We start from the raw sequence: 16,394 nt of genomic DNA, 5'->3' as shown, positions 1-16,394 counted from the left end.
TGATTTCATTAGCATACGTTACGGAATTTTGTAATAACAAAAATACTATTTTTTAATATTTCATCAAGATATGCATTTGACATTAGAAAAAGTACGTACCACGAAATAACTACATGAAACAATAAAATAAACGAAATTAATAGATTTACGAAAGAGCAAGATGGAACTTGTTATATACGTACTAACACTTATTTTCTAGTTTCTTAGTGAATGCTAAACGATTATTCAGGTTGTAATTTTAACTTAACAAGGTCAGGTTAATATTAAATATTTCGGATTAAAATCGTACAAATTCCAAGGGACTTGAGTGTAAACTTCACTTATATACGGACACTATTATTTAAACACATTTGACAAATCAAGCATTTGTAAATATGCTCTGAATATTTTACGGAAGAATAGAAAAAATAAATAACTGAGATCAATTATAATTATAACAATAATATCTGCAACAACTTTTTTGGGCAATTTAACAATACTGATTTTACTGTCCTTCCGAAAGTAAAATCCAGAGCCAAGTAAGGAAGATTTAAAACATTCATGATAATTTTATAGTGAAAGTTATATTTTGTTTTAAAAAATATTCCCTACTTACTCGGTAAATCTTACACATGAATCTTGCACACATGGGCGGCTCGGGGGAAGACAATGATAAACATCACTTCCGATGACATTGAGTTATTATTGGAATGGATTGGGACGGACACAGAACAGTATGTAGGGAGTTTAATTTCGGGCAGAGGAAGCTCTTCTGGAATGTGTCATTACATTGCACTGCATGGGAATGTTGAACTTTCTTTTCCAGTTTACTCGAAAGTTAGATAAATGTGACTTACCATTGTCTTCTCCCGAGACGCTCATATAATGTAGTATGATAGAAGTTCATACTATATTTTGCCAACCAACTCTCAGATGTGAAGTAATAAGTAGCAGAGGGAAAGCATGCAAACAAGTATTTACACTAGTAACTTCGAATGCATTAATATGCAACAATAGCTTCTGCCAAGTTGAATTTGTAGTGGACAAACACCGTGTGCGTGGCTTCTCCCGTTCCCTCTCATTTTTTTTTAATTCTATCATTATCACTGTCCCCTTAATCTTGATACATAATTGTGGGACGTTAAAGTCAAATAAATAAATAAATCAATCAATAAATAAATAAAAATGCCACATCATTATTTTATACTTAAGTTACTGGGGTCAGTACAGAACAGAAAAATAATACAAAACTGACACGAAAGTGACTGAAAATCATGAGATGCTTTTGATAATTATGAAAGAAAAAGAGAGAACTCACTAACAGCTCTTATTTCTACCTAATGCATTCAAATTTTCTCCAAACATTTCTATACCAGAATGACAGGACATGGTACGCACATCTACTACAATTTTACAGCAGAGCAAATTAAAATATTTTCAGTTAAATTAAAAATACTTTCAGTTCACTCGTAAGAACGAAATACCTACTGACAAATAGCGAACTTTTAATTAAAGCATTATCAACTTTTCTCGGCGTATTGATCACAGTGTGAATAAATATACGAGCAAAACTCCACAGCCAAAAAGTGACACCAAGTTTTGCCATCCTCGTATAGATTTAATTCCTAAGTACATACAAATGTATTTCATGTATACCTCATTTCTTTTAAAGTTCCATGTTGAGTGTTACGTAAGACAAACAACTGATTACATCGAATTATTGAATTTTCTTACATTTTAAAATTTTGGATGGTCAGGATCAGGTAAAAATATTTCTAATCTACTTTTTACGTGTTATACCCTCAGTGGCTACAATAGTAACTCTGGCTTTTACACTTCGGGTTCTTGAAGTGAATGTATGGATATAAAGTGATAATAAAGTTCAATTTTGATTTGAAAAACAAATTTGGTTTCTTCTCATAAACCATAAAAATTAGCCATCTGAATTTGTTGTCAATAGTTATATCTAGAAATAGTTGTTCTTACATGGGTACGATTTGCTGCATTTAATTTAAATGAAAGAATATCGAATGAATAAAGGTAGCTATTCTATTTAGTTACGTCTACAATCTCTCTCTCTTTCTCTCGAACACGAAAAAATCTGAATTCCTGCCATACGGATATATCAATCTGACAGCTAACTTACTTGTAATTTTATGTTTTTTTGCCATATGAAATATGATATTGAATATTATAAAAATATGGTACTGTAATCAGAATGGATTTATGTATCAAATACAAAATTTCACAAATTAAAGAAACAAAAATATTAACACTATGATAACATAATCTATTTAACAATACGCAGATCCACAGCATTAAATTTTGCTATGCAACCACGAAACAAAAGCAAAAGCAAAAAAGCACCATCCATAATCAATGTATATTATAATACTTTTTTTTTTTCTGAATATGCAACATACAGTAATGTATAATTAACAGCTTCTAAAATATACTATGATGAAAGGTAAATAGATTGTGCAAGGGATAAAATGATTCCTACAGGAAAAAGAAAGAAAAGACATTATACTGTGCCCCATTTTTATATTCAATAACACAAGATTTGTGTGTAAAAATATATAACATGGATTTTTTTTCTCTCTCCCTTAAACTCGCACACACACACACACACACACACACATATTATATATATATATTACTTTTGCGACGCTATTTTGTACTATTGCACTATACATTATGTTATTAGAGGTTAAAAATGGTTAATTAAAGAATTACGTACATTGTAGTTTTATTATGCTAACAAAAATCTAAACTACTCTAGAACAGCGTTTCTCTGGTACGATCATGCTCGTCATGTATTCCATTGCGGCCAATAAATTACTATTTCTTAACGATACGTTCCTTCATCATGTCTAGTTCCAAAAACGAAATAAAATTGGCGAACAGCTTTGAGGAGAGTCTACTGAAATTTTCTTGTGAGTATGTTATTTACGTATTCAGTTGCATTCTTCGTTTATTCTTACTTCAAAGTATTGACTGAGAACATTAAATTCCAGCATAATATCGGTATTCTATAAATTTGAAAGGCAAATATATTATAGTGTACTAAACACCATTAGATTTGACTTATTTTTCTGATAACTGAGCTCACTTCCAAAGCTACACTGGAAAGTATTTAATTAGGTTGATTGTTGTATACGCAGATGAGAATGACTGGAGAATCTAAACAATAGCTTTCAACAGCGGCCACAGAACATTTTCTCTGTAAGAACCACTGCTCTAGAATATACCCCCATATGCACATAGAGAATAGTACATACAAGTATACAAAATGAACTACAGAAGAGGAATGAGGCGTGTTGGAGGGGGGACGGGAGGGGAGGGCAGCAACATATATACAGACACACACCTTGATCTTGGTTACAGCTTCCTCAACCATGTTCTTCTTTAGTCTTTTCCGTCTCTTCTTGCCCACTGACTCTTCGTCGACGTCTACAGAACCTAGAAACTGCAGCCTGAATACTGTGCCCGCTGCTCCTGTACCTATTGGCAGTACAGTGTGTTTGGGGTGCTGGGGTGACGGATTTTTCTCCGAGTGGCAACTTTCATCTATCATTTTGTCATCCTCAACATTACATTCCCCATCCTCAACCTCACCTTCATCAAAACGTTCACGCTCATCATCACAATCATGATCATCATCATCATCATTTCTACCATCATCATAACCCTGGGAGCTCTGGCTGCAGTTTTGGTTGGCCTGCAAATTTTGTTGCCACAAATTTATTTTATAGTATAAAACAATAATTAAAAAAATATTTATTTTCAAAAATTCAAAATAACTTGACAAAAAAACCTACTTGAATACTTGATGGAATGATAAATTTGTATTAATTTATTATATTTTATTCTCAGGAATTATGGATTCTGACAACATTATTATAAATGAACAGCTTAAATGTCTTTCTGGAATGGTTTTTGATAACATGAATACTTTACATTATAATGAACAAAATTTTACTCAGGTATTTCTACAGGTTGAAGCGGGATTCCTAACACCCTAGAATTAAAGTTGTTTATATGAAATATATGAATATTAATATATAATATTGTACGTATATATAAAGAAAACATCAAGATGTTCTTAGTTTCACAAAGAGGATTGGACACCGGATAAAGCAGCAGCAATAAACAAAACTAAAAAATAGAAAAAAAGATTGATGACTCAGAGAAAGAGAGAAAAAAGGGCAACACTAGACAGAGGAAAGGAAAGTAAAAATGATGCCAACCAAAACAGCAATCACACTCCCAGGGGAAATAAAGTGTGTAAAAAAAGGATTATCAGTTTGTTCCCTTACCTTAATTCTTGATACGGCCTCCTCTGCTTGCATCATCCGAGTTGTTTTCGTTGGTTGGCCCTCGCAAACAAGCTGCGTAGATCCCAAATAACGTGCTCGGAAAAGCACGCCTTCGATAAGAACTGCAGGTTCATGTATCATCACTGAAGGAAAACACAATTATTAGTACACCTTAAATAAAAGACTTAATTACATATGTTTATTCATATTAATATATTAATGCAAACTTAAGGAAATATAATACTTTCTATCGCTGACTCCTGAAAAAAAAAGAAAAACAAAGAAAAAGAAAAATAAAAGGAGAAAAACTGACTATTGTAGTTCTATTATAAACTGCTACTTACAGCATAAGCAACTAAAATACAATATAGATTTTATATTTAAAAATGCCATAACAAACAACAAATGTATTTACAGATTTCCATACTGTAAGATAAGATAGGTGCAATTCTCCTTCCACAAATTAAAATCCAAAGATCCTTACCAACCTTTCAAGATCTATTAATTTTAGTTTGAACAAAACTGACAGTAATACAATAACTGAGTGCAGAATTTTAGTAATCTTCGTTTCTACATCCCATCGACGAACTTCCACGTTTTGAAAACTAAATGTCCATATTCAGTTCTTCCAATGTGTTTTAATTAATAACATCTAACGTACGCACCTTTAATTCTTATTAAATATATTAAATTTATTAAATCTTCATGTTTTATATGAGTTTGTTTATCACGGAACAGTTTAGTCGAAGTAAACTATAATCTGAGAGTAAGAAAACGCATACAAGGTCGTCATATTTAAATGTACATTGCTCCATAAAACTTTCGCAACGTTGTGTTAAGGTACTATGAAACCCATTTGATTGATGTGACCATAACAACAACCACCACTGTCGCTTTAAGTGCCTTATTGACTACTGCTAACATGAGGTTCCGTAATATCACATGATCCGTAACGCAGTGTAGTGCTGGTATTGTGAGTGATATTCACTGTCGGTACCTAGAATTAATCGTAAATATCATTTAAGAGTCGCTGACCACAGAAGATTGTAAGTGGATCGGTCTCACGCAGAAGTGATCAAGGAATTCAATGTGGTTGAAAGCATCATTTCTAACATGATCTACTGTTACATGGTCTTCTAACACGGTCTAAGAAGTCGCGATGGCGACATCAACATCAAACGACCAGTTTCTGTCTCACCGCAAGAAGTCACTTCCAGCAGCTGTGCTCTGAACGGTATACGATCTTTTCCCTGTTACAGGAGTGTGTATAAACAGTGAAACTGTTCGCAGACAGCTAAATAAGGTGGAATTCTACGCCAGAAATCCTGTATGTGTGTGGCATTGACAGCTCGTTACAAACGACAGCGTGTCACATGGTGACAGGAATATGTCGGATGTGGGGAGAACCAACGGTAGCAAATAATGTTCCCAAATAAATCTCGCTTCAGGCCTATTGTCCGATTCCGGACAGCAATTCGTATAGCGAGAGCCTGAACCATTATAATTTCATCGTTCAAAAGCCCTTCTGCGATAGTGATGGTGTGAGGTGATGTAACAATGGATGGAAAAACTGATCTCCAACTTGTCGAGCTTTGACAACACAACATTATCGTACGAGATTACCCGTTCATATGTTGGCAATTTCCGTGGAGCATTTGGTTCGAAGTTCCTGTTTATGGATGATAATTCAGGTTTGAACAGATACATGTTGCATTTGCATTGCTGGAAACGTAAAATATTACCCGCATTGCGGCTTACATAATTGCCGGATTCCATTTTTTTAAAGTTGGAATCCTACGATTAAGACCGAGTCTAAGGGAAATGGTGATAATGAGATGGGTGATAATGGTGGAATGGCGAAAGGAAGAGGAAGCGAAATAATCCAGAGAAAACCCACATGTGTGAGCTGTATGTGATTTGGTGTGCTGATTTCGGAAATGACCTCCATTTTTGTACATCACGTCAGAATTTTTTGCAAAATCGATATCGATATTTTTGCTAAAATGCTATTTGAAAAGGACTATCTGGCAACAGTGGTTTTTATACATTTAAATCTATGTAAAATAATCAATTCTTGGTAAGGCAAATTGATTGTCAGCAATCGATGTATTATGATAGGTTTAAATGAATGAAAATCACTGTTGCCAAATCGCACGAGGCCAGGTTTTAATAGTGTTCTGTTAAATGCACCGAGTGTCCAACGGGTATAGATGTATATCAGCTTTTGTGAGGAAGGACAGCTTTAAGGCTCCTTTTTGAGAAATCTATAAACAGCCTCCATTTATCTTTACCGTAGGTGGTACTACATTTGCTCATCAATCCGGGAACATCAGAACAACAGTGCTGGTTCTCCTCTTCCTGAAAGTACTTAACAAATTCCTTTTCTCGATGCATGTACCAAGAAAACGAAGTTCTTTTGGCCAATAAGGTTTTTCTTTCAATTTGGAGCCCAACAATTTAGCTGCCTCTTTCAAAAGGCCCAGATCTCTAATCAGATCATTAAATTTAATCTGAGAAAACGACTGAGATGAATTGCCTCCAGAGGGATTATATCTGGTATCGTAACTTTGAACTTCTGGATGTTCCGAGTCTGAAGACTGAAGAAATAACTGGTAATTCAGTTGGAGGCAAAGGCACTGGCATATCAGATTTATGAGGAACGGGGCACATGATCGATGGGATGTTCTCAGAATAAGAGATTATCTTTTGATTTTTGCGGTTATACCCACGGACGGATGCAGGAACAAAAGTAACAATCATCAGAGTGGTTTTGCGGTTCCCTCCATATCATTGGAATTCCAAATCGTAAAGCAGTCTTCTTTCCTTTGAGCCATAATCGTAGATCATTGATATATTGCACACAAACTTTATGAGGAGCCTACGATTTGTCCTGGTCTACGAGTTGCATGCCAAGTACGCAAGATACAATTGTCTTACATAGGCTGCAATGCTCATGCGATTTTAATAACATTATATTCGCTGCATATGTAACAAGTCATCTAGCATATTTGCACAATGTCTCGAACTCGAAGCCATGTTTCACGAAAGGCACAGAGAAAAGCAACCATTACATTTGTTTCCGTGATGAAATTTCCACTTCTCACTGTCTCAGCGCACGCACGACACTACACATGAATGAAACATTGATACGAACTTTAATCTTTTCATGTCTTTTATCTTACTACGAATACGGTACGTACAAGATCATCTGGGTTAAGAGAAATAAACAGAGTCCCTTATAAGAACAACTCTTTTATATATTTTCTCATGATTCCACAAGAGTTGGGCGAATTTAGTCTTCCGAAAGATAATACGTTCAGGATCAATCCAGATAAAGCTCGAATAAGAGGTGACTGCTGCTTGCTTCGCGAGCGTTCCTGCGAGGTCCGCGAACCAAGGTCAGGATCTGCAATCAAAGTTCGTGCGATGCTATTGATAGCGAGAGATTGCGACGGGGAGGTGTCACAGAGAGTAGGTTTCACCACAGTAGAATGATGGTTAGGCAGGGAGCGAAGACATTCAACGCCGAAAAACAAGTATTACGTAAATGTTCATACAAATCCAAATAAAATTCAATTTTAAGAAAACGTTACATTTTTCATTATTTTGTTTCAAAGCAGCACCAAAAACTACATTAAGTTCAGTTATCACTTTCCTTGTATTTTTTTTTTCATCGCAGGCCTGTGTTATAGTTTTTATTTTGTTTGATTTTTTTGTTTAATGTCCCACAGTTATGCCCTTTAGGCCAAAAGGACTGTTACTTTATTTGAACAATAGTTATTTATGGTTATGTACTGAATATATAGTAACATGCACTGCCAACTAGCAAATATTACATATTGTTATTTATCTTTTCCTAACAATGATACACACGTCGTTTACGCACATACTATTTATAATTATTTCAATAAAATTTGAGTTTTAAATTGAGCTTTTCAAGTGTGTGTTAGTTCTGTACTTAACCAAATTTTAGATAAGAAAACCTCTTTATTCATATCGATATTAGACAATTAATATTATTTTAAAAAATATTATATATATATTAAAAAGAAAATTACATAACTTTAATTGTTATTTTGGTCTCCTTATGCACATTTCTTGGAAGGAAAACACAGAATGTCTTTTAAAATTTAAGTATCCACACGTAATGTGGAAACAAGCATACTACGTCAGGTACCTACATACATTCTTAGGAATAAAAAGTCACTTACTCAATAATTGAAACGCCTTTACGAATAAACTGCTTACATTGTCCTATTCGAATGAAAATCTTATCACAGAATGTGTGTGTGTTGACGGTATGCTATTTTATTCTGAAAGTTCCAGAACACCAACTACAGTAGAGACCAAGATGAACACTGTTACACGTCCAGCCACGCTAGATAAGAGTTTGGCGATTCAATACAACACAATGACTACGGCTGCTTGTATGAGTATGTTGTGTGGGATCACAGTCTGTATCAGAGCGAGCGCCTATAGTGCAATTAAAGAAATTTGAGCATTGGCGTACAATGGAACTGCGAGAGGCCGGGTGTTAATTCCGTAATGTTACTGCTACATGCCGTGTCTACAATAAGTCCAATGGTATTACACCGAGAAGTAGAGGGTTTCCACAGCATGTCTACCGCCAATACAACAAGACCAGCATAGCACGGTTTCCATGTGAGTTCACAAATACTAAACAACTGAATCCTGGAGGAAGGAATAGAGAGCAATGATATTCAACAATGAGTTAATATCTGTTTTGAACACACGCGTAACCGTAGATGTGCAGGGAAGCGGTCAAATCCAGCGTGTACTCGCATTAGCCACACAGAATCCACACCTAGCATCTTGTATGGGGTCAATAAAGCCACCTCTGGTCTTCATTCAGTGACACATTTAGTGACAATGTCCAGCTTCTAGTGAGATTGTCCTTTTATATATCTTTTAAAAGGCTGTTCTGTGCCACTAAAACAAATGTAAACGAGACGCAAAATATCCCTTAAGAAGGAATAAGGAAACGTATCGCTTCTGGTTTGTAGTTATGTAGTATAACTTTACATGTTATTAAACTCATAATTGAGTCTTCGTTTGAAAAGATTTCGAAATTTTGTAAAATACACTGCACTCGACCTTTACCGTTCATCTTCCAAGAAGTAAGTCTGTTTCGTTATCAGTCGCGCTCTGTGTTCAACAACAACAATAACAGAACTCAGTATTGTACTTCATTCAATGCGGTAGACTCAAACGTATTTATTCACTTTTGTGTTTTTCATCAATCAATACACAATATTCCATTCAACTGAGTATCACTGGAGCAGCTTGTAGTTGAAATTTTTATTTTGATACGTTAAATTTATTGATTTATAATACTATAAGCCTTTTGATTAACCATTATAGAGATGTTACACAATTTAGGGGCTACGAAATTATTTTAGTTTTAACAACTTTTCATTTTCAGACCAGGGCTTGATCCCGTAGTAATCGCTTAACAGGGATTCTATTGAAGTTTCATATTTTTCGAACAGATGGGTCCTAGTAAACTTCGTGTTTCGTTATTCCATAACTTTTTGTGGATCAAGAATCGAAAGTTACGCGTAGATCCGCTAGGTAGATTCTCAAATTATGCATCTGCCAAGTGTTCTTATTTATTTAATTTTCTAAACCTGGTCATCCATTCTAACAGGATAATGCGCATACCAACAGAAAACCAGAATACTCCACTTGGTATACACCTTCTGCCGTACACCACTTGGTCGGAATTCGGGTCTAAACCCTATCGAACACATGTGAGAATGATGGGATAGCGCCTGACTGTCAGCTGGGCTCCACCAATGGCTATCTGCAAACTACACCAAGATTTATGATGAACATAGGATACCTAATCCAGGCAAACACTCAGTATGTATACGATCAGCTACCTGCCAAAATAACTGTTTGTGTAGCCACTTGGTCTGGTTACATGATATTAACGTGAGTATATCTTTTGGAAACCCTGCGGGGTGTCACACAGTGCATGTTGAATGAACTACCTTGAACTATCATCTACTATGACCTTCTGTTCCAACCTTGGGCTAGATACTTAAAATATTCTGGTTGTTCTTAAATGCACTATTGATTGATTGAGATTTAATGAACACGTTAGGATCGAGGCTATTTGTCCCCGACACGATCAACACGACTGCTCAAAAATGAACTGCCTTAAATAAAATTTAAAAATAAATATGAATATAATAAAATATAAGGAAAAAATTCTGCAAATTAGAAATAAAAATATGAGAGAGAAAATAATAAATATATAAAAATAACAAATATATAACAATAACAATAAATAATAAACAGATAACAATGACAACAATAGAGAAAATATACAAATTTAACAATAAATAATAATAATAGATAAAATGTATAACAATAATAAATCGTAATAATGGGAACATGGATTAACGTTGGAGGCGAACTTTACCGCGTGGGAAGACTACCGTCTACTCAGTATCCATCAGGTCATCTCTCACCATATCAGATTTCGAAAAGGAATTGAAGGTGCGTGACGATGAGCTGGAGTTCGCCGAAAACAACTAAAAGAAACACGTAGAGTTTGGGGAGGGGGTCGCTGGTAGATGCAACTAGGGTCTGAATTTCTGAACTTTTGTAGGGAATAAAATAAGATCAATTTCGGCACCGCTAATAGAAACACGAGGGGTTTTGGGGGATTCGTTCGTCGATGCGACTGTGTTCAGAATTTCTGGACTTTGATCAGGAACAAGATCTGTTTGGTAGGAAACGTCGGACGTCGGAGTTGCCATAGATTTACAAGAAACAGCTGCAGCAGTAACAAAGGGCACAGAAAGCGAGGGAGGGATGCTTTCCATTAAGCGACGATTAGCATCGGCGTGCGACTGTGTTCAGAATTTCTCACTTTCGATGCGAGCTATCTCTACATGTTGGTCAGCCAGCTCTGATTTAATCTCCTCCTCGGTGACGTTTAGAAAGTCCCAACATGATATTACATCGCGAGAGATGTTCAGTAGATGGGGTTTTGCCGACACGTTCACTGGTGCAATGTACTAACTTTGAGTAGCTTCACTGTTTGCTTCTCGCTGACCGTTTTCACCAATAAAGTGCCATTCCGTAATTTCTTGAAGACAAGTCCTTAATAACACTCAGATGATTTGCTTCAGCACTGGTGCTATCAGCATACCTTATTTGAAGGCAAATTAAGGTAATAATATTCAGTTGGGAAAACTGTTACGGAACTGCACTAGAAGTTTTCAAAGCAAGCAACAAAATATCTATAGCTGAAATACACTTCCTATGGTTTTAGAGGGGACAAAGCTATTAATTTTTAGTCGTTAAGAATTTCATGATTATCAGATAGTGTCTTCATGATAGTTGTATGTCTGGGCGGAAAAAAAAGACCAAGTATGCCATAAATGTAAAATACGAAGTTGAAGAGTTAGTGTTAATGTGACCGCTTTTCTAAGGCTAATCCTGTTAATGGTATCCCAAAGGATTTTCTGTTAGAAAAAAAATAATATCCATATAAAATGTCATTCTGAGTGTATGAATTTACAAAACAGTTTACTGGACGTTTAGATTCCTTACATTTGAAGAAATTTATGGATTTATGAAATCTGTTTATAGTAAACACCGTTATTAAATGTTAATGTGTTTACAATGAACACTGGTAGATTGAGTGTGGTAGGACTGTATATGGAGATACAAATGATATGGCAGTTAACCTTCTTCACCCTCATGGACCATCAAGATCTTTGTATTTCAGCAGCAGTCAGATATATGTAAGATGCGCAAGTACAAGGACAAAAGTGGAATCTTGCACTAATACAGGACGAACACACACGTTCACGAAGAAGGAAAACCAGGCCATCATTCAACATTTTTTATTTATATTATATGTATGTACTTTCCTACCGAAAAAATCTCTTTCAATAATATATGTACGTAGTTCTTTAGCTAGCAAGGTGATTTATTGTTATTATTATTTCACTTATGTTACAATATAACCTTGTATTCAAACCATACGTTTCGGCGCATCTTCAAAAATTCAAGGTTCAAAAACTTCGACTCGATAACCTAAAAAAAATCTGAATCTAGTAGTGTGATGCATCGTTGAAAAGTTTATTTTATTACCTTTTAGTCAAGAACTAAATCAGCTTTTTATGTTGATTAGGTAAAGAGCAGTGATGCATTAAATTTTCTGGTATGCAACAAAACTGATTTCTAATTTTCACGACATCACGATGAATCTAAAGATCGTAATAACTTCATATTATGACCAAACCAACGAATAACTACAAACTAAACCAAGTCTGAGATGGTCGAGTAAGAAATTCCAGTTTTACTTGTTGATTTTACATGGACTGACCTATCTGTTTCTCTGTTTGAGGTGATTACACACCGTATTACCGTCGTTCTTCAACCATTTGTATTCTACTGTTTCTCAGATTTCTAAACTCTCTCCTTATATCATACACGAGTATAAAATGCTAATGCTCATGTTCGTTGATGGTTGCGTCTGTTCCTTATTAGCTTTCATAAAATCAGATCAAATTTATTTTCTGTTTTGATTTACTTCTGGTACGTTTGAGTTGCTTACATTTTGTGAAGCAATGTGCACAAGAAGCACAACATTTGATTGTAATGTGAAATTGTTTTGAAAAAATACACCATTGCAGCAAATCATAACGGATCCGCAATTGTCATGGATTCAATGTCTCTTGCACACGCAAAAGTGTCACATATAATATCAATTTACACTGAACTTCAAAGCAATAAGGAAATTTGAATAAACAGATCTTTGAAGATTTTCTTAGTGCAATTAGACAGTTTCTTTTCGACATTCTCTGCAAAGAATAATAGGATGAAACAGTAACATTTCCCAAAACCTGTGCAAATTTAACTGAAATTTCAAATTACAGCATCAAAAGTTTGTAAAAATAATTGCCCGTCTTAAGCAAGCAATTTGGCTTCTCTTGAGCATGTTTTTATAATTTATATTTATTATTTCACAAGAGGGTAAAACCAACAGTGAAGTTAGACTGTATACACATATTAGATAGAAGAAAAAAGAAAAAGAAAAGAAATGAATTTAAAAAAACACAATTCGTTCTTAGACTATTACTTGGTTAATACATACGCGTGAAATTAATAGCGTAATTTTGGTATCCTACTGTGATGCATTCATGGAGCATTTGGTGACTGAAAATTGCACACAGAGGTATAAAGACATTTTTTTCTGCTCCTTAACCACCAAAAATCAACTGCAAAGTTCATCAAAATGTGGAATCATGGCTTCATTGCTTCACAGAAGTATTTAAACAATTTCAGGCATCTTTTAACGTCACTCACATGACGGTGCTTGCTAAGATACAATGTTTAATGCAAAATCATAAAGAATATAGTCTACAATATTTCACTGTCAAAAGTCATTTAATAAGGCCTACTAACTCTCGGTTTCAGATGAACAATTTTAAGAAGAATGATGTTTTAAAAAATAGGACTTTTATTATTGTCAGAAACTCTTACCTGAAAATTAGTAGTAACGTTGTTTTAATTAAACCAAGAAATATCTCTACTTAAATAATAAAAATAAACGAAAATAAACATAATTTCTTGCTTAATGTCTTCAAAAGCATCCAACTTTTTAACTATATACAGTAGCGGGAAAAAATATCGTATCGCTCTTTCAATGTGACAGAATTCAAAAACACGCGAACTATTTAATTAGAATCGTAAGATGTCATCATACGCTACAGTAATGACATCATTCATTAGTTAAAGCCATTCAAAAAAGTAATAGTGTCAGAAGAATGAAGACAAGTAATGAACTTCGATGTGTATCTGGTTCTGAAGTAATGAACAATGTGGAGAACTTTGAAAATCACATCTTGGATAATGAGTGTGTATTGCGTTGTACAAAGAAGTACTTCTACTACAAAAACTGACTAGAAGAGTCGGCTTTAGTCGATCATCAGTGTGAAGGCTATTAGAGAAATGAATTGAAAGGAAACTGGTAGTATTCAATGAACAAAAAGTACAAGTGGAAAGAATATATCACCACTACATTACGCGAGGAACGTTTTTTCAAACGAACTTACACTCAAGTCGAAGTCCCACTGTTGCTGATCTAAAACCAATTTAGACGTAGATGGTAAGAATCAATATGCACTAGGAAGAGTCGATTTCGTTGTATGAGCCTAAATGAACTCCGATCTACGAAGTTATTATTAACAAACAAGATAAGAGCACATTCCTCAAGTGGAGAAATAACTTCGGATGCGTATTTTCCATATAAGGGTAGACTACCTTGATTTCATATGTGGTACAATTAATTCTGCGAAATACATAAATATCCTTAGTGACCCTTTGCCATAATAGTAAATATTCATGCGTCCTTTCTACTGCTGTATAATATGCTAAGCCAGAATATATGTATTACTTTCCTTGATCCTTTTACGTCTCAGGTGCAAAATTATCTTCGAGAGTGAATATAAAACCCCGGAAATAACATTAACTTAACTCAATTGAGAATTGCTGGTATGAACGACAGAGAAATGTTGCTGCTAGGAAACCAATCCAAAAACAGTTGAGGAGATACCAATCAATATTTGGTATAATAATAATACAGATGGAACTAACTAACTATATATATATATATATATATATATATATATATATATATATATATATATATATATATAGTAAAATCTGATTGAATGCATATCAGGCAGATGTGCAGCCATAATCAAGGTAAAAAGGAGTCCAATGAAATATTACGGATGAAGTTTTTTGTAACTTACTCAGTTCTCCTTTGGAAATGGTTATATTAACCAGGTTGTTTACTACAGGGTGGCGCGTATTGTATCTACCAGTTGCAGTTGGCAACCCTGATCAAATGCGCGTACGAATGCTGCGCATGCTTACGGCACTGAATAGCAGGGCCTCTGGCAATTAGTTTACCATGGAGCGGTGGTCTGTGCAGACGCGAATTGCGGCGGTGGAAGCCTTTATCCGAACCGGTTCTGTCAGTGAGGCTCAGCGGGCACTGCGACGAAACAGTGATGATCGCCATGTTGCTATACCCGAGAGACACAGTATTCTGAGATGGGTGAGACAGTGGCGGGCCACAGGTAGTGTTGTGAACCGGAAATCACCAGGTCGTGGACGAAGTGTTCGAACAAATGTAAACTTGGAACGAGTGCGCGTAGCGATGGAACGCAGTCCCAAACGTTCAGCACGGCAACATGCACGAACATTACATTTGACACGACGTTCATTGGGTCGTTTGCTGGGTGATTTGAAGTTCCATCCGTATAAACTGCAGGTGGTACAAGAGTTGAGAGCCATTGATAAGGAAAACAGACTCAATAACTGCCAGAACATTCTTGAGTTGATTAACCGAGATCCACTGTTCCTCCAACAACTTTTGATGTCCGATGAAGCAATCTTCCACCTGACTGGGTATGTTAATAAGCAAAACTTCCGGTATTGGTCTCAGGAGAATCCTCGTTCATTACATGAAAAGCCTCAAGGTAGCCCAAAAGTTGTGGTATGGTGTGCAGTTGGAATGTGTGGCATTATTGGTCCCTATTTTTTTGAGGATGACGCCGGACATGCAACAACTGTAAATTCCGACCGCTACTGCCATATGTTACAGACGTTTCTCATTCCGGAATTGCAGGAAAGGGGTGTGATCAATAACGTTTATTTCCAGCAAGACGGTGCTACGGCACACACGGCACGCCAAAGTATGTCTATACTCAGAGAAACATTTCCAAACCGCGTGATATCCCGATTTGGCGATGTCTCATGGCCATCCCGTTCCCCAGATTTAACAGCTCCTGATTACTTCCTCTGGGGATATGTTAAGGAAAGGGTCTTTGCCAATCGCGTGAAGACAATTGACGAACTGAAGACTGCCATTCGTCATGTGATAAGTTCCATTCCACAGGATACGTTAATGCGTGTGATGAATGCCTTCCCACGTCGCCTGCAGCAGTGCATCCAGGAAAAAGGCGGACATTTACAGGACGTTATTTTTAAAGTTTAGTGAGCTCCTTCGACAAGTGTTGTACAGTGTACAAATTGCCAGTC

At 35.6% G+C, this 16,394-nt stretch overlaps 1 protein-coding gene across 1 annotated transcript in view; it reads right to left on the bottom strand.

The window, feature by feature from the left end:
• LOC145679220 (protein lin-10-like) overlaps positions 1-16,394 on the bottom strand; it is a 492,250-nt gene that overhangs the window by 45,524 nt on the left and 430,332 nt on the right. The window contains exons 8-9 of the mRNA XM_081749807.1: positions 4,299-4,441; positions 3,350-3,700 (exon numbers count right to left, since the gene is read on the bottom strand). Coding sequence (XP_081605933.1) covers positions 3,350-3,700; positions 4,299-4,441 — 494 coding nt within the window. The remainder of the gene's footprint in view (positions 1-3,349; positions 3,701-4,298; positions 4,442-16,394) is intronic.

The sequence above is a fragment of the Thermobia domestica genome, chromosome 2 (genome assembly GCF_964235325.1).
Source record: "Thermobia domestica chromosome 2, izTheDome1.hap1.1, whole genome shotgun sequence".
Classification (NCBI taxonomy): domain Eukaryota; kingdom Metazoa; phylum Arthropoda; class Insecta; order Zygentoma; family Lepismatidae; genus Thermobia; species Thermobia domestica.
This window is presented reverse-complemented; position numbering and strand designations above follow the sequence as displayed.